This window comes from Leucoraja erinacea, chromosome 3 (genome assembly GCF_028641065.1).
Source record: "Leucoraja erinacea ecotype New England chromosome 3, Leri_hhj_1, whole genome shotgun sequence".
Classification (NCBI taxonomy): Eukaryota; Metazoa; Chordata; class Chondrichthyes; order Rajiformes; family Rajidae; genus Leucoraja; species Leucoraja erinaceus.
Window position 1 is genome coordinate 23,578,260 of NC_073379.1, and position 19,692 is coordinate 23,597,951.

Genomic DNA, 19,692 nt, shown 5'->3' on the forward strand with positions numbered 1-19,692 from the left:
TGTCCAATTTTGTCTGACCATACCAGTCAAAAAACCTTGAGTTCTTTGGCAACGTTAAAGATACCACATGGTGTTACTATTGTAGCTCCTGATTTTCAGTTTGCATTTTTAGAACAATTGTCCCACTATAGGATGGATGCAAATCCACTGGGGCAAGTGCAGAGGTGATTCACCGCAATAGACACAAAATGCTGGAGTAATTCAGCGGACATGCAGCATCTCTGGAAAGAAGGAATGGGTGACGTTTCAGGTCGAGACCCTTTTTCAGTCTGAAGAAGGGTCTTGACCTGAAATGTCACCCATTCCTTCTTCGATTTAAACCAGCATCTGCAGTTCTTTCCTACACATATGATTCACCACAATGTTGCCTGTAAAGGAGATCTTTTGTTCTAGTGAGAGTTTGTGTAACCTGGGCTTATTTTCCCTTCAGTGGCGGCGTTGGAAGGGGTGACCTACGGGAAGTATATAAGATTATGAGAGGCATAGATAAGATACACACCCAAAATCATTTTCCCTTGGCAGAAGTATCAAAAATAAGGGGGCATTTATTTAAGGTGAGAGGTAGGAAGGAGTTTTATAAGGGATCTGGGAGGTCCACTGAGTCCACGGTGACCATCGATCACCTGTTCTCATTAGTTCTTTGTTATCCCATTTTGACATAATCTCTGTATACTCCAGGGGCAATTTTACAAATGGTCAAATAACTTACAAACCCGCGTGTCTTGGGATGTGGGTGGAAATCGGAGTGCCTGGAGGCAATCTACACACACAGAACTTGCAAACTCCACACAGGCAGCACCCAAGGTCAGGATCAAACCTAGGTGCTGTGAGGCAGCAGCTATGCCACTCTGCCACCTTTTCTGTCTTAGATGACTCTATGGTGTTTCAATTGCACTGATGTCTGAGATGTCTAAAGCACACGGTATTGGGGGTTCAGTATTGATGTGGATAGAGAACTGGCTGGCAGACAGGAAGCAAAGAGTAGGAGTAAACGGGTCCTTTTCACAATGGCAAGCAGTGACTAGTGGGGTACCGCAAGGCTCAGGGCTGGGACCCCAGCTATTTACTATATATATTAATGATTTGGATGAGGGAATTGAATGCAACATCTCCAAATTTGCGGATGACACAAAGCTGGGGGGCAGTGTTAGCTGTGTGGAGGATGCTAGGAGGCTGCAAGGTGACTTGGATAGGCTGGGTGAGTGGGCAAATGCATGGCAGATGCAGTATAATGTGGATAAATGTGAGGTTATCCACTTTGGTGGCAAAAACAGGAAAGCAGATTATTATCTGAATGGTGGCCGATTAGGAAAAGGGGGAGATGCAACGAGAACTGGGTGTCATGGTAGACCAGTCATTAAAAGTAGGCATGCAGGTGCAGCAGGCAGTGAAGAAGGCGAATGGTATGTTAGCATTCATAGCAAAAGGATTTGAGTATAGGAGCAGGGAGGTTCTATTGCAGTTGTACAGGGTTTTGGTGAGACCACACCTGGAGTATTGCGTACAGTTTTGGTCTCCTAATCTGAGGAAGGACATTCTTGCCATAGAGGGAGTATAGAGAAGGTTCACCAGACTGATTCCTGGGATGTCAGGACTTTCATATGAAGAAAGACTGGATAGACTCGGCTTGTACTCGCTAGAATTTAGAAGATTGAGGGGGGATCTTATAGAAACTTACAAAATTCTTAAGGGGTTGGACAGGCTAGATGCAGGAAGATTGTTCCCGATGTTAGGGAAGTCCAGAACAAGGGGTCACAGTTTAAGGATAAGGGGGAAATCTTTTAGGACCGAGATGAGGAAAACATTTTTCACACAGAGAGTGGTGAATCTCTGGAATTCTCTGCCACAGAAGGTAGTTGAGGCCAGTTCATTGACTATATTTAAGAGGGAGTTAGATGTGGCTAAAGGGATCAGGGGGTATGGAGAGAAGGCAGGTACAGGGTACTGAGTTGGATGCTCAGCCATGATCATATTGAATGGTGGTGCAGGCTCGAAGGGCCGAATGGCCTACTCCTGTACCGATTTTCTATGTTTCTATGAGTTGGTTGCCAACATTTCAAAAACTGGGGAATGTGTTTGGTTTTAAGCAGAAAATGCAAATGGACCCAGCAAGTCAAGCAGAATCTGTAGAGGGGGAATTAAAGTTTCAGGTGCATGATAAGGATGTTTACAGACCTTTGTCTGTTTTCCTTCAGGTTTTCAACATCCTTTCAGCTTATGGACCTCATTCATTTTTACTGCTGAGATCAGAAATTAATTTTGTTGGCAGGAAGCAAAAATGAAACGAGACGCTAAATTAGGGCGGCGCAGCACTAAACTTGCTGCCTTACAGCACCAGAGACCTGGCTTCGATCTTGACCATGAGTGCTGTCTGTACGGAGTTTGCGTGTTTTACCTGTGACCACGTTGGTGTTCTCTGGGTGCTCCAGTTTCCTCCCACACACCAAAGATGTACAGGTTTATAGATTAAATGGTTTCGGTAAATTTGTTAAAAAAAAAGTTGTCCCTAGTGTGTAGGAAAGTGTTAGTGTACAGGGTTGGTGCAGATTCATTTCAGTCGGAGGGCCTGTTTCTGCGCTGTATCTCTGAAGTCTAAATTGTTTCATTTTCCAGGAGTCAGTTGGAACGGTTCAACTTTGGATCTCCGGCATCCTTGCCATCTTGCGGGTTCTGATCTCTCAGTCCACTGAGGATATTGTCCTTTCGCGGGTTCAAGAGCTGTCCTTGTCCCCATATTTGATTTGCTGCCAGAACATAAGCAGGTTGAGGGACACAGGGAATCAAACGTTCCCAACAGAGGAGCATGAGGAAGACATGCAAAACAAACATCTGCCGGAAGAAACCTTTGCAAGGTATTTGTGGTGCATTTTACTTTTTTGCGTGTTATGGTAAATTGACAAGTGATTTCTGGCCCACATTCAACACTTGAGTCTTTACTAATATTATGATGGCATGCAACAAAAGCTTTTCACTGTACCTCCGCATATGTGACAATAAACAAAACCAAAATTATATTACTAAGGGAGTCGCTCATTGTTTGAGATGATTTTATTCGATGAGAAATTTCAATATGTTGAAACTTCACTAGATGCAGTGAAGTTCTTTGTTTTACACACAAATCAGTAAAATCATACTATCCATAAACACAATCATACTTAAGTACAAAATTAGACACAAAGTGCTGGAGTAACTCAGCGGGTCAGGCAGCATCTCTGGAAAACATGGATGGGTGATGTTTGGGGTGGGGCCCATCTTCAGACTGGTTAAAAAAAAACTGGCGTAAATGCCTACTATGGTTTGCAGTAAATGCCTACTATGTTCTGTGTGCTAAAGCAAAGCAAAAATGTCATTGTCCTATCTGGGACACATGACAATAAACTCACTTGATTTGAAAAATAGTAGATTTCTTCTGAAGCAATGCACAGAGTTGGATACCATCCAAGTATCCAGTTATTTTAAAAATATCAAGTTTTATCTTGGCTTTCGAGGTTTGTTGTCCTGGCGGCGATACTGCGTCGGTAATGCAGGGTTCTGGCCTGGCAATGCTGTTGGTGCCCTCTACCGCCGCTGTAGACAGGCACTGTACGGTCTACACATTCATCCAACCTCTGTGGGCCCTCCAGCGGCGCCCGATCCATACGATCCTTCCGCTGCTCCAGCAGCCCAAGGGGGTTAAGCATCAAATTACTTCGGAAAGCACAGAGAAATCCCTTGGCTGAATTTAATTTCATCCAGATTCAGGTAGTGTAAGGTTTATTACCTTTTGTAGTAACAATGACTGCAAATGCTGGCGTACACAAAAGGACACATAGTGCTGGGGTAACTCACCGGGTCAGGCAGTATCTCTGGAAAACATGAATAGTAGGTATGTTGCAAAGCGTACCTAAAGCGTCGCTGAAAATCTGCCCCAGCCCATGTGCTCGATTTTGCCGCCGTTTAGAGGGGGGGCGGGTTTAAAACGCAATTTTCTCTAGGCTGTTCAAATCAAGTTTGTTCAGCCTAGTTAATTATTAACGAAAATTCGCCGGTAGGTTCCCTCACATGAGCTATTATCAGTTTTACGAGTTTTTCCTAAGTGCTACAGTAGTTTAAAAATTAACCTCTAAACCCCCGACGGCTCGCAACCAGCTGGGTCTATAGAGCAGAAATCTGAAGGGTAGCAGTATATTTTTACATTAAAAAGGGCTTCTTAAGATCCCTTTATACAAAGTTTAATGTTGTGAGTAGCTAATTTTGGGCCCATTATATCCCGCAGTATTTTTCTGGGCATTTGAGGGCACAAATCTACCGCAATGTGAACGTTCTAAACCAGCGCGTTCACAGGATCCCACTAGAAAGCTGATTTAAAATGGACTTTAATTCACAGCAATTGAACACTAAATTCCTTCCATTTGGCCTATAAATTAATGTAAATGAGATTAAAAAATCATGTTTTATTGTGAATTATTTGTGAATATTATTTGGACACTTAGGCTATTTAAAAATGTTAATCATTTATTAAGAAATGGATAGATGTTTAGATCTAGTAATTGAAGTTTGAAATTAGCTACAAGTGGGTAACTAACTAATTATATGCTTTAATTTCAGGTCATCCGAGTAAGATTATTTTATATTTGTTTCAGAATGGTTCAATCTACGATAATTGAAAATTTCATTCAGTTCTCTTAATTTTTAAGAAGGTTATGTGATTTTGACTGTTCACGATCACAGCTTTTTTGTTATGTCCATGGAAAATCAATAGGGAACAAGATGCTAATTTCCGAGTATGTAAATGGCCATAACGTTTTAAATACTTGAGATATGAAAGTGAATTAGGTGCCAAATTAAACTTCTTTTTATGCTTTATCTGATGGGATAAATTACAGACTTGATTTTTTAAATCTCAAAATGTTGTAACATTGCTATGAATAGGTGACGTTTTGGGTTGAGACCTTTCTGTAGACTGATTGGGGGGGGGGGGGGGGGGATCTCGAAGCAAGAAAAGAGTGGGATAAATCAGAGATGGCAGCAGATCACCTCAGGCAGGGTAGTTCCCTGATAGGCTAATTATTGGCTAGGGGCAGTGTGATCCCAAGAGGGGTACATCATTGTAACTGTGGTACTGGTTAACCGACAGTTAATGGAGGAAGTAATGGTCTGAGAAGGGTCCTGACCCAAAATGTCACTTGTCCATTTTCTCCAGAGATACTGCTTGATGTGCCGAGTTACTCCAGCACTTTGTGTCCTTTTTTTATTAACCTTTATTTGCTTGTTATTCTGTTCCTCTATTTACAAAATCCACAATCTCATCTGCATATTTGAGCATGCGAAGCTTAACGTTTGTGAATTTGCTTTTCCGGGTACCTGCCATGGCGTGAAGCTGACTGTCGTCTCTTTGTCCAGATTCCTGCTGCAGCTGGTGGGGATACTCCTGGAGGACATTGTGAACAAACTGCTGAAGGTGGACATGAGTGAGCAGCAGCACTCCTTCTATTGTCAACAGGTCGGCACTCTGCTGATGTGCCTGATACACATCTTCAAGTCAGGTAATGCCCAGCCACTCCTCTCTGGACTCGTTGAAACGTTATGAAATTGTCAGGCGCCGTTGTCAGATTCAAGAGTGTTTTATTGCCGTATGTCCCAGACAGAATGATGTAACTCTTACTTGCAGCAGCACGACAGGATATGTAAACATAGTACACTGTAAACAATATAATAAACCAGAGAGGAAAAATAGGTTCAGGAAGAACTGCAGATACTGGAATCTTGTTAGAACACAAAGTGCTGGAGTAAGTCAGCGAGTCAGGAAGCATCTCTGGAGGACATGGATGGCCGATGGTCAGGACCCCTCCTCAGACCGATTATAGTGGGGGGGAGGGGAGAGAGCTGATAAATATTTAGTTTTAACACTCAAAACCACATTAACTCCCCATGATTACAGTGCTATTAATGTGCAAATTGAGCGTTGCGATTCCCGCAGTGATTTTCCTTCTCTAAGTATTTAATTTGGTTGTATGGTATCTCCTGAGGTTGGAAGGCGCAGTACATAAACTTGGTTTTTCTCTTTATTTCAGGAATGTTTCGAAGAATCACTGCAGCTGCCACTAAGTTAATTATGGGAAATGGCAGTGATGGGAGCTTCTACACATTGGAGACATTGAACAACTTGGTTCAGACCATCATCCCCACTCATCCCTCTCTCGTGCTGCTTTGGTGCCAGATTTTACTGCTCGTTAATTACACAAATTACAACTGGTGGTCAGAGGTGCATCAGACCCCAAAGTGAGTGATGAAGAGAAATGTTTTTTTTACCCAAGATGGACACAAAGTGCTGCAGTAACTCAGCGGGTCCGGCAGCATCTCGGGAGTAAATAGGATCGGTGACAGTCGGGGCAATTTACAGAAGCCAATTAAGCTACAAACCTGGAGTGTGAGAGGAAACGGAAGCGCCCGGTGAAAGCCCATGTGATCACAGTGAAGGGCGGTCACGGTGGCGTAGCGGTAGAGTTGCTGCCTTACAGAGAATGTAGCACCGGAACCCGGGTTCGATCCCGAATACGGGTGCTGTCTGTATGGAGCTTGTACGTTCTCCCTGTGACTTGCGTTGGTTTTCTCCGAGATCTTGGGTTTCCTCCCACACTCCAAAGGCGTACAGTTTTGTAGGTTAATTGGCTTGGTAAAATGTAAAAATTGTCCCTAGTGGGTATAGGATAGAGTTAATAACCTGGGATCGCTGGTCGGCGGGGAACCGGTGGGCCAAAGGGCGTGTTTCCGTGCTGTATCTCTAAACTAAACTAAACATACAAACTCCGAACATACAGCATCCATAGTCGCGATCAAATCTGAGTTTCTGGCACTGTAACTCTGTAGTTGCACCACTGTGCCACACTTACTATCGGAATAAAATAGATAGATTATATTTAAGATGTTACCTGCAGGTTTGGAAGTGCTTGGATTTTCAGCTGCTTCAGCTTTGATGCTTGTAATACCTATCCTAAATTTCTGCACCTTTCAAACGATTCCTGAAAACTACCAAATGTGTATGATCCCATGACCTAACATCTCCTTTGGCTGGCCGTGTCATTTTCAGTCTGCGGTTTGCCTTGTTTTGCAATGTTAAATGCACAATATAAATTGTGGGTGACACAGTAGTGCAGCTTGTGGATCTTCTGCCTCACAGCACCACTCACCAGGCTTCGATCCTGACCACGGGTGCTTTCTGTGTGGAGTTTGCACTTCCTCCCTGTGGCTGTGTGAGTTTCCTCCAGGTGTTCCAGTTTTCTCACACATCCCAAAGACATGAATTGGTCTGTAAATTGTCCCCAGTGTGTAGGTGTAAGTGGATGTGTAAGTGGGATAACATTGAACCAGTGTGAACGGGTGATCGATGGTCGACATGTACTTTTCAGAGTTCAGCGACATAGTGTGGAAACAGGACCTTCGGTCCATCGAGCCCACAGTGACCATCGATCACCCGCTCACCCCAATTCTATGTTATCCTACTTTCGCTCAGTGGGCCAAAGGGCCTGTTTCCATACCGTATCTTTTAATCAGTAAATAAATGTAAGTTGCCATTCCAGTTGGCGTAGGCGGTCTGTGGGAACGACATCTGTTCTGTGCAACTTGACGCCCTTGGCACTTGTAGCTGTTGCTTTTCATGCAGTTTTACGCTGTTCTTTGCCTGCCTCAGGAATTCTTGAAAAATTGCAAAATGTTCTTTGCTTGCCTTGTGATTTATTATGTAAACCCCTCTCGCGCCTAATGCCTGGGACGGGGGCCACTCCAGTACATCTTTGGGCTTTTTATAAACGGTACAAAATATAACAACTCATGGAAGTGTGATCTATGCAAAAATAATTTCACTGTGCGGTGCACAAGTGACATGAAAGCACCATTGAATTGTAGATATTCAAAGCATTGAGGAATTATTCAATTTTACCAGAGAGATATTATTGTTCTGTTATGTTTTTTCCTCAAACACACAGGAGACACAGCTTGTCTCGCACAAAACTGCTGAATCCTCAGATATCAGAAAACGGAGCTTCAAAATCAGTCTCTAAATTGGGCATGTGCAATCGGGAAATTGTTCGAAGAGGCGCACTCATTCTCTTCTGTGATTATGTGGTAAGGTTGCATGAAATCTCTTGCAGAAATGAAATATCAGTGAACATAGCCAGAGAGAGAAAGACGGCATAAAAAGGAACAGTATTCTGATGGCCTCCTCGAGTTCTTGTTTAAATGCCACAAAACATAAAACTCGTACCGACACTTGGAGCAACTATTCTCCACGCCGCCCCTCCCTCATCGACACCATCTACACTTCACACTGCCTCGGGATATATCAGTCAACATACTCAAGGACCACTCACACCCTGGCCACTCTGGACTTTATCAGACTATATCTTGCATTAAATTATGTACTTTTTTCCTGTACCCTGTGGATGTTAATTGTAATCATGTCTAAACATTTTGCTGACTGGATAGAATGCAACAAAAATGCTTTTTGCTGTACAAGTAACAATAATAAACTAAACTGATTCCCTCTTCTCCCCTCTTCCACCGGGCAAAAGATACAAAAACATCCATCAAAGATGACTTTTTGGAAACTTAAGAATGTATTCCTGATTATTTTTTTTTAAACTTAATTTCCATCCCCTCCTCCGCTCTTCCTTCCAACTCGCTCAATACACGTGACAATACTAATACCAATTCCAAAAGAGAAAAAAGAATTTAGAAAAATATGAAGGCCTACAGGATCTCCTGGTTGTTAACCATTTTAACTCCCCTTCCCATTCCCACACTGACCTTTCTGTCCTGGGCCTCCTCTACTGTCAGAGTGGGCCACAGTTAAGCTCATATTCTTCTTGTGTACCTTCCAACCCAAAGGTATGAACATTGAATTCTCCAGTTTTAGATAATTACAACCCCCACCCCCTCGCTCCCTTCTTCCTCCCCAACACTCCAACGCCTCCATACCCCACATGGACCTGCACCTACTTCTCTCCTTCCTCATACATTCCTTACTCTAGCTTCACAATTCGCAACACTTCAATCCTGTTGTCTCACACTTTCTGGCTTCATCTCAGACCATTGTCCAACTATCTACCTATCAAAGCCCATCCTCCCCTGCATCAACATATTGCCTACCAGACTTTGTTCTGCTCCACCTCTCTTCCAGCTGTCTTTCTCTCACCTAGAATCAGTGTGAAGAACGATCTCGGCCCAAAATATCACCTATCCATGCTCTCCAGAGATGTTGCCTCACCCTCAGTTGCTGCAGCATTTTGTGTCCTTTTTTGTAAACCAGCATCTTCAGTTTAGTTCTTCAGTCCAGAGATACAGCGCGGATACAAGCCTTTCAGCCCACCAAGTCCACGCTGACCAGCGACCCTCACACACTAACACTTTCCTGCACACATTAGGGACAATTTACAATTTTACCAAAACCAATCGACCTACAAACCTGTAAGTTTTTGAAGTGCAGGAGGAAACTGGAGCACCCGGGGAAAACCCATGTGGTTATATGGAGAATGTACAAACTCCGTATAGACAGCACCCGTAGTCAGGATCGAACCCGGGTCTCCTCCGGTGTAAGGCTGCAAGTCTACCGCTGCGCCACCGTGCAGCCCCAAGATCCTCATATCCACAAGAATTTTAAACTTAAGTTTGCATAAAACCCAGTGTTACTTTTTCTTTTGTCTTCCAAGACCTATTGGATGTTTATTGAATTGTTCTACCATTTTGTAGTTCAATTTTACATCACCATAATGGGCTATTGGGTCAGTTCTGCCAGTTTTTAGTTGTAGAAATTTCTTGTCAAAATACAAAATGCTGGAGTAACTCAGCGGATCAGGCATCATCACTGGAGAACATGGATAGGCATCGATTTGGGTCGGGATAATTCTTCAGCATCAATGTTTTGGGTGGGGATCCTTCTGCAGTTCCTGTGTCTCTAAACCTCCTGTCATTTTATTTACAATCTTGTGGCTGTTTCCATGTCCTGTGGCAAATTTAAATGCGACAAGTTTGATAAAGTCTCAGTTTTGCAGTTTTATGAAGCTGCATGAATATTTATTATAATCCTGGTTCCTTGGCCTTTCTCCATAACTGTGGGTTGGAAGGAGAGTGGAATTCAGATTTTGCAGGCAATTACACACTGGTGAATATTTTTATGCTGTTTGAATTATTTCAGAATATTGGATTGAGCCAAAGGATGGATTTGTTTATGTTAAACCATAAAACTGTAAACAGATGCTGAATGCTGCTTTGTGTTGTTACAGTGTCAAAATCTTCATGATTCAGAGCACTTGACTTGGCTGATAGTCAACCATGTTCAAGATCTCATCAATCTTTCTCACGAACCTCCAGTGCAAGACTTTATCAGTGCTATTCATCGTAACTCAGCTGCCAGTGGGCTTTTCATTCAAGCTATCCAGTCTCGATGTGACAATCTTGCAACAGTAAGTAGCATATTCCCTTCAATAACCACATCATCAGCTCAGTCACTCACATCCCACCATGAATCGGTCACTGGGAAGATGAGTTTTGGGGAATTCAGCAGCTGAGGTGTTCCATCCGATTAAGGAAGAACTGATTCTAGGTCTGTCTTAAGGGCCTGTCCCACTTTCACAACCTAATTCACGACCTCTGCCGAGTTTGCCCTTGACATACTCGTAGCATGGTCGTCTCGAGGTCGTAGGAGGTTGTAGGTCGTTGATGCTAGTCGTAGGTATTCGTGGCATCTAGGTCGGGGCGTAGCATGATGAAAAATGTCCACGAGTAAAAAAGGTCGTGACCAGGCCTTGATACTAGGTACAAATTCTACCTCTCCTCTGCATCCTAGTGGCAGTTCACAGTCAGTAATTAACTTAGCAATGGACACACAAAGTGCTGGAGTAAAAAACTCGGGTCACGGGTCAGGCAGTATCTCTTGCTCCTGAAGGCAGCAACATAGATGGGCGATTCAGTTTTTTGGAGCACTGTGGACTAAAAATACACAGTCGTTCAGCACCAAATGAATGGCCAACCAAGTCCATGCCGACTACTATTTTTACATGGAATTCCTATTCCATTTTTATTCTCCCCGTTCCATCTGCATTTCGGCATCCTAGTGGCAGTCACAGTCTCTAATTAACTGCAACAGACCACAAAGTGGGCTTGTATTTGAGAACATAGATGGGCGGTTTTGGGAGGGAAACAAGAGAGCACCCGGAGAAAACCCATGCGGTCACGGGAGAGCATGCAAACTCTGCACAGAGAGTAGCAGAGATCAAATAGGACTCAAATTGCTGGTGGTATTAAGCAGGAGTTTCAACAGCTGTTACACCGTCATCCCAAATTGGAGATAGAGGCCATAAACAACAACAAGCACTAACTCTCATATATCACCTTTTACAACCTCAGGGTCCCAAGATACTTCATAACCCAATGGAATACTCATGTGGTCACTGGTGTAATGGTGAATTTTGTAAAGACCGCAACAGCATTGATATGCAGAGGGATCTTGGAGTCCAGGTCAATACCTCCCTGAAGGTGGCCGCACAAGTAGATAGGCATATGGTGGGCTTCCTTTCATTAGTGGGGCATTGAGTATATGAGTCACAAAGTCTTGATGCACTCTATAAGGCTTTGATTAGGCTATATTGTAGTGTTGTGTGCAGTTCTGGTTGCCCCATTACTGGAAGTTGATGGAAGCTTTGTAGAGAGTGCAGAAGTGGTTTACAAGAATGTTACCTGGATTAGATAGTATTAGCTACAGGAAGACATCAGACAAACCTGAATATTTTTCTCAAACACTGGAGGTTGTGGGGTGATCTGATAGAAGTTTCCAAACTTATGAGAGGTACTGATAGGGTAGACAGTCAGAGCCTTTTTCACATGGTGGAAATGTCAAAAACTGGAGAGTATATTTTTTCAGGTGAGGGGCAAAGATTAAAGGAGATGGGTGGATCATGTTTTTTTTTTCACCAAAGGTGCCTGGAACGCGCTGCCAGGGGTGGTGCGGGAGACACATACAGTATTTGCATGTAAGAGGATAAGTTCATGGATACGGAGGGATATAGATCATGTGCCAGCAGGGGAGATTAATTTAACTAGACATCACATTTGGTGTGGACATTGTGGGCAGAAGGTAGAAACAAAGAACTGCAGACGCAGTTTATTCTAAAGATAGACACAAAGTGCTGCAGTAACTCAGTGGGCCAGACAGCATCTTTTGTGAAAAAGGAGGGGTATGAGTAGTGTGTTCGGCCGAACGAACTGTGGGAACTACACTCGCCCCCCTGCAGGAAGTATACATCAGAAGGTGCAACTCCAGAGCCAACAAGATCATGGGAGACCCCTTCCACCCCAGCAACAGACTGTTCCAGCTGCTACGGTCAGGCAAACGCCTCCGTTGCCATGCTGTGAAAATGGAGAGGATGAGAAGGAGTTTCTTCCCAGAGGCCATTAGGACTGTAAATCCTATCTCACCAGGGACTAACTTTACTATACCAATTAACTGCTGTGTGATATCTTTTTAAAATTGCTGTTTTTTCTTTTTTTTTCCTCCCACAAATATGTAATATGTGAATCTGTTCCATTCTGTTTGTAGTTTTTTTTTTGCACAATCTGCAAGCATTGTCACTTTTCATTTCACTGCACATCTCATATGTGTATGTGACGAATAAACTTGACTTGATATGTTATGGGTTGGGACCATTCGTCAGACTCGGTCGAAACATCACCCACCCTTTTTGTGGATGCTGCCTGACCCACTGAGTTACGGCAAGACTTTGCGTCTATCTTTGTGGACAGAAGGGACTGTTTCTGTGCTGTACTGGTCTATGTGGTATGAGAAAGATGCCATAGAATAGAAAAACAAACAAACTGCCCACCACAACCATTTTGACCTTCATCCCTGATCCCATTTGCCTGTGTTGAGACCTTCTCTCCCTTTCTGTCTTCCAGCCAACCATGTTAAAGAAGACCCTGCAGTGTTTGGAGGGAATCCATCTCAGCCAGTCTGGAGCAGTCTTGATGCTGTACATCGACAAGCTCATCAGTACCCCTTTCCGAGTGCTGGCCCGAATGGTGGACACACTGGCCTGCCGGCGAGTTGAGATGCTTTTGGCCGAAAGTTTGAAGGTAAGCAAAAAAAAAAACAAAGGGCAGCACTAAAAGCACCAACTTCTCATTACCCAGTGGGTTCAGGTTTGTTACTGTCAGTAAAAAGTTTTACTTTGCATACTATTCAAACAGGTCAGATACACCACACATAGACACAATCAAGTCAAACTCAAGTACAATAGATAGAGCAAAGGGGAAGATACAGAATTCAGAACATAGTTCTCGGCATCAGTTCCATAGACCGTCCAATGTCCACAATGGGGTAGAGGTGAATTGGACTGTACCCTAGCTTATGGAAGGACCATTCAGAAGCTTGCTAACTGAGGGGAAGAAACTATAAGAGTGGTTGATCTTAAATTTATCACAAAAAATGGTGTGAGATGGGGAGTACCTGCATATTCACTCATATTTGCATTATTTGCCATCATTTTAAGAATGGAAAATCAAGAGCTGTCATCGATAGCTCAACAAATTTTGGTTGTGGGAAAGCTAAATTATAAAATTAACCAAGAACCTCAACGTTGGATTTCTGAATCTTTTATTGTGTTTGCTATGCTTGTAATTTATCCCACATTAACAAAAAAAGTGTTGAAGTGATAACAATTATAGTAGTAAAGCTGTCAACTCGGTCTTAATTTCTTCAGTAGCTTTTTATGTGCTGTTGAAAGATCTGTTAATACATTAGTTAGGTGAAGATATGAATTAATGAGGTCCGTTTGAATGAAGGTGGCTCGTTACATTACTCCAAGATGTCAATATTGTCTTCCATTTTGATGCCAGACAAAGTGACAAGATCTCAGATTAGCATCAGAATTTGGAAGCACCAGGAGAAGAATCCTGGAAATTAATTTACAAGATGCACGCAACTCAACCCATAACACAGGAAGCACCGAAGATAGCCGCAGTGAAGTAGGCTGTGGTGGTCCTGGGGACTCTGTGGGGAAAGGGGGAAGGAAGCATGCAGACTATTCCATTCCACCAGTGCAATGTCAGCTATAATACCTTCACGATCCCTCGCAACCAAGAACAACAGTCCATCCATCCCACATTCCTCCAGTGGGGGTTAAAGCCACATTTTTGCCTTCTACAAGCACGGAACAAACAAAGAATGCGTGTGCTGGCTTATACAAGAAAAGTACTGGAATAGCTCAGCAGGTTAGGCAGCATCTCAGAAGGACATGGAGAGACAACGTTTTGGGTCGGGACTCTTCAAGAAACGGCGCCTATCCACATTCTCATGTGGTGATGCCTGACTGGCTGAGCTCCCCCAGTGCTCTGTGTCTTCTCAAATACTTGATATTTCTGTTTTAGTTTTCTTATTAATGCTTCTTGTCACTTTACAGAATAGTGTGGCCCAAGTACCGCGGGAAGAGTTGGAAAGGATTCAGCGGTATCTGCAAACCACTTGCCTCGCGCAAAGGTAACAGATTGGTTGAGTGGTATACCAATGTGTATGTTAGGTTAGTGATGGGAGGAAACGGTGGAAATGCCTTAAACCTTCATCATCAGGCTGCTGATTAGTTCTGCCAGGACTCTGTAGTCTGCACTGCGTGGAAAATCCGTCTTTGGGCTCCTGTGTCTGGGACCGGTGATGTTGGAACTGGGGCTCACCATGTCGACACTTGATTCGATTTGATCTGTGCCTGCACTCGGCATAGAGCAGTATAGCACAGGAACAGGTGCTAAGGCCACCATGTCCGTGGTGAACAAAATGCCAAGATCAACTAATCTCTGCTGCCTGCACGTGATCCACAACCCTCCGTTCCCTGCAGATCCAGATGCCTATCTACAAGAACCTTAAACGCCACTGTCATATCGGTCTCCACTGCCACACTTGGCAGTGTTCCAGGCTCCCACCACTCTCTGGCCAGATCTCCGCTCAACCTCCGACGTTTCAGAGAAAACAATCCAGATTTGTCCAACCTCTCCTTATAGCTAATGACATCTAACCAGGTAAACCTCTTCCTCACCCACTCCAAAGTCCCCACATCCTTCCTGTAGTAGGGTGCCCAGAAATGTACACAATACTCCATTAAAGCTGCAACATGACCTCCTGATTCCTGTACTCAATGCCCTGATGGATGAAGGCAAGCAAATCATGTGCAGCCGCCAGCAGTGATTCCATCCACTTGTGTTGCCGTTTTCAGGAAGTTATAGACTTTGACCTCAAGATCCCTTTGTACATCAACACTGTTAAGAGTCTTGCCATTAATGGTATATTTTCCTCTTACATTCTACCTTTTCAAAGTGCGACATCTTACACTTGCTAGGATTAAACTCCATCTGTCATTTCTCTGCTTTGTGTGATTTGATCCGTACCATGGATCTGCACTTGGTTTGATTTGACATGATGTCTAGCCTTGGTCTGGATCTTGATTGTAACATCTTATTTAAGCTTAGCTGATAGATTGTTTCCTTGTTCTTTCAGACACCAAAGATTGTATTCCCTGTTGGACAGGTTCCGGGCAACTGTTGCCGCCGACACCGTTAGTCCGTCTCCAAATGTAACCACTCACCCGCTGGACGGGGACAAGCTCTCTGACATAGAATCTATCGTCGTGGACAAAGTACGATATCTTGGGCAACATCACTGCCTTTTCCCTTTGTTTGCTTCAAGATTTGTTCATGTTGGGCGGGATTAGCCGAGGTTGTTTCTGTCACGGGCCAACAGTCAATTTCAGATTGTGAAAGCAGAACTCGAAATGGAGTGGCGCAGCAGGTAGAGCTGCTGCCTCACAGCGAGAGGCCCGGGTTTGATCCTGACCTCAGATGCTGTGTGTGTGGAGTTTGCACGTTCTCCATGTAATCGTGTGGGTTTGCACTGCGTGCTCTGGTTTCCTCCCACATCCCCAAAACATGTGGGTTTGTAGCTTAATTGGCCTCTGTAAATCGCCCCCAGTGTGCAGGGAGTGGATGCAAAAGTGGGATAGAACTGGTGGGGACTCAAGGAACCGCTGGAATCTTGCATACAACACAAAGTCTGGAGTAACAGCATCTTAGGCAGCATCTCTGGAGGACATGGATAGGCGGCATTTTGGGTTGGAACCCCTTTTACAGACATTGTAGTGCAGAGGAGGAAGCTGGGAAAGGGTCGGGATGGGATAACTGGCAAGTTGGATACAGGTGGATAAAGGCTTTGTCCATCCATCTGCCAATTGAAACCCTCCTCACCTGTATCCAACTATCACTTGTGCAGGAAGAAACTGCAGATGCTGGTTTATACCAAAGATAGACACAAAGTGCTGGAGTAACTCAGCAGGTCAGGCAGCATCTCTGGCGAAAAAGAACAATTGATGTTTCGGGTCAGGACCCTTCTTCAGACTGTATCACTTGCCAGGCTCTGTCCCACTCCACCCCATTTCCCGCTTTCTCTCCCCCAACTACAATCAATCAGGCCCGAAACATTGTCTATCCATATCCTCCAGAGCTGCTGCCTGATCCGCAGAGTTACTCCAGGACTAGAACTAGTGTGAATAAAGGGCCTGTCCCCCTTTCACGACTTAATTCACAACCTTTTTTACTCGTGGACATTTTTCATCATGTTGAAAAAACGCCCCAACCTACTTGATGCCACAAGTACCTACAACTAACATCACGACCTCCTACAACCTCGTGACGACCATGCTGCGAGTATGAGTCAAGGGCAAACTCGGCAGAGGTAGTGAATTAGGTGGTGAAAGTGGGACAGGCCCTTTAGTGATCACTGGTCAGCAGGACGCGGGACGAAGAGCCTGCAATCTAAACTTTGTACAGGTGCTCCTCGACTTACGATGCTTCGACTTACGATATTGTGACTTTACGATGGTGCAAAAGCGATACACATTCAGTGGAAACCGTACTTTGAATTTTGATCTTTTCGACGAACCAGGCGTGCAACTGATGCACTGAAAGTGACAGGACGTCAACCAAATCCGGGGCAATTCTTTGACCGACTCGGACGTGGTTGGGTGAATGATGAGTTGGTCCAGGTGCTGGACTGCACACAAAGCCCAGCCGGCGGGTCAGCTAAGAAGTTTTGGCCCAAGCGCGCAAAGTCTGGCGCCCGGGCCAAAACTCCTCAGCTGGCCCGTCGGCTGGCCGTTGTGTTCTGTTGCATGCAAAGTCCAGCACCCCATCCAACTCATGAACCGATGATCGGCCATGAGAAGGAGTGGTGGTGGTGTCGGTGGTAAATGAAGGTCCTAAGGTCAGGCCGGGCTGCCGACTGATGGGACCACGGGCGAGGCGCTGCTGCTGCACTCCATGGGCTGCACTACGTCAGGGCGGGTGAGGTGGGGCCGGACGCAGTGTTCAGACCCGACAGCCCCCTCGATCCGAGTCCGCCTTCTGACCGAGTGGTGCGTACGGGTAAGGCATTGCTGCCCACCCCCAGCACAAGGCCGGGAAAGAACAGGGGAAGAGGAGAAAGTGGTTAGAAACTGTACAGTCTAAACTTGATATCTTCCTGAAGAACACTATGCCTACTAAACAATCACCAAGTGTCGTGCCCCAGTGCCTTCTCCCACTATTCTCCAGCCTTATCAGAAGAGAGAGAATGTTTGGTAGGTTAGGTGTATTAAAAGCATTTTCAGCTTACGATATTTTGGATGTACGATGAGTTTATCAGAAAGTAACCCAGTCGTAAGTTTAGGAGCATCTGTAAATAGTAAATAATTGTAAACAAATTATTAACTTTCAAAAGGTCCAATTGAAAGGCCAGATTTGCTAGGTCATTGCTTAAAGATTTTGTGGTGGGAGACAATGTTGAAGGGTCAGGGATAATTTAAAATCCTCTCAGGAAATGTTAAGTTATGAAAACTATTTATTTCAAAAAGTTTTAAAGCTCTGATTTTGGGAAAAACTTGAGGAAACAACATCTTTGGAGGACAAAATTGGTCTCCAATTGAGGGCGAGGAATATGCAAGCATGAAGAGGGAGAGGGATTGCAGAAATTATCTTGGATTCGTCAGCAGAGCCAGCAGATGGTTAATGGCTGAGTGAATTATTTTTCTGAAAACAGCTGTCTCCAATGCCTTTGGGCAATAATTTCCATCTTTTGCAAGCACTTAAAAATATTAAGATTCAGGGAACTGCAAACAGTGGAATCTTGAGCAAAGCACAGTGCTGGAGGAACTCAGTGAGTCAGGCAGCATCTGTGAAGGAAGAAGGGTCCGGACCCAAAACTCCATGTTCATTCCCTCCACCGATGCTGAGTCCCTTCAGCATTTTGTGTTTTACTTCAAAATATTATTGTTCTCCTATTAGGCCCATTAGAAAATAATTTACAATGCATCTGATAATGTTTCTCATGTCCAGTTTAGAGGATTGAGACTCATTAAGATTGCTATATTGACTAAAGCCTCCACTTGTGTACACAGTAGTCTAAGAATTCTCCTGTTGCATCAATAAGCCACAGGAGACTTCTAATGAAGTGCAATGATAGGTAATAAATGGTACCCCTTCCAATACATGATACAGATTGCAACTGTATTGTATATTCTGATCTGGCGCACTGCCCTATATTTATAACAATGATTAGGTTCATATCCCAGAACAGTAATTGAAGAGAGCTTCAGTCCTCGTGTGTTTTGTGGTTCAATAGTTTCTTTATTGTCACGTGTACCCAGCTACAGTGAAATACGTTTTTTGCATACAACTCGGTAAGGCTATTAGAACGTACAGAATAGCCCCCTGAGTCTGTATGCAAGTGTCATTTTGCCGCCATTTTGCAGTCCCAGCTACAGCTGGCCATAAAGGCCCATTGCAGCCGTCACCTCCATACACCAGCGTTCGCCTCCGTCTCCCTCCATCCTCCTCTCTGGGCGGGTTCAGGTTCTCCGGCCCCGCGATGGCGAGCCAGGCCTGCCGTTGGGATGCGGCCACTGCTCACCGGGGTTCCTCTCACCGTGAGCGGCTCGCCGTGGGAAGGAGGATAAGTGGACTAATAATCATCCTCGTGGAGTCAAAGTCAATCAGTACAGAAGCAGGGTCTTCAGACCACGACGACCATCAAATACCCACCCGGACTAATGCCATTTTCAGTTTTTGGTCTATGTCTTTCTGTACCTTGGCACCACGACATAAATGTGCGAGGACCTGTCCCCACCTCTCTCAACCAGTACTTCCTGATTGCCAACATTTTCTGATGTAGGGAGTAGCAGATGCTGGTTTAAACAAAAGATAGAGACACAAAGCTGGAGTAACTCAGCGGGTCAGGCAGCAACTCTGGAGAAAAGGAGTAGGTGATGTTTTGGGTTGAAACCATTTCTCACAACCAAATCTCTTGCCCATTTACCCTAAACCTAAACCCATTAAGTTCCAATTAATCTCCCCTGTCTGTGCTCTTCAGATTTTACATACCTCCATCAAGTCGGAATGCACAGTGACGTAGCATTAAAGCTGCTGCCTCACAGCGCAACAGACCTGGGTGCGATCCTGTCCTTGGGTATCGTCTGTACAGAGATAGTACATTCTCTCTGTGACTACTTGGTACACTTCAGGTGCTTTGGTTTCCTCTAACACTCCAAAGGCCTGCAGATTTGTAGGTTAATTGGGAATTTGGTAGGTTAATTCGATAAAATTGCCCCTGGCGTGCAGGATAGTGTTCGTGTGTGGGGTGATTGCTGG

General features: G+C 44.4%; 1 protein-coding gene across 2 annotated transcripts in view; it reads left to right on the forward strand.

Annotated features, from left to right (window-relative positions):
- htt (huntingtin) overlaps positions 1-19,692 on the forward strand; it is a 201,683-nt gene that overhangs the window by 135,466 nt on the left and 46,525 nt on the right. For both annotated transcript variants that reach the window (XM_055632294.1, XM_055632295.1), the window contains 8 exons: positions 2,614-2,852; positions 5,383-5,525; positions 6,054-6,261; positions 7,965-8,103; positions 10,260-10,439; positions 12,928-13,104; positions 14,430-14,506; positions 15,515-15,653. In XM_055632294.1, coding sequence (XP_055488269.1) covers positions 2,614-2,852; positions 5,383-5,525; positions 6,054-6,261; positions 7,965-8,103; positions 10,260-10,439; positions 12,928-13,104; positions 14,430-14,506; positions 15,515-15,653 — 1,302 coding nt within the window. The remainder of the gene's footprint in view (positions 1-2,613; positions 2,853-5,382; positions 5,526-6,053; positions 6,262-7,964; positions 8,104-10,259; positions 10,440-12,927; positions 13,105-14,429; positions 14,507-15,514; positions 15,654-19,692) is intronic.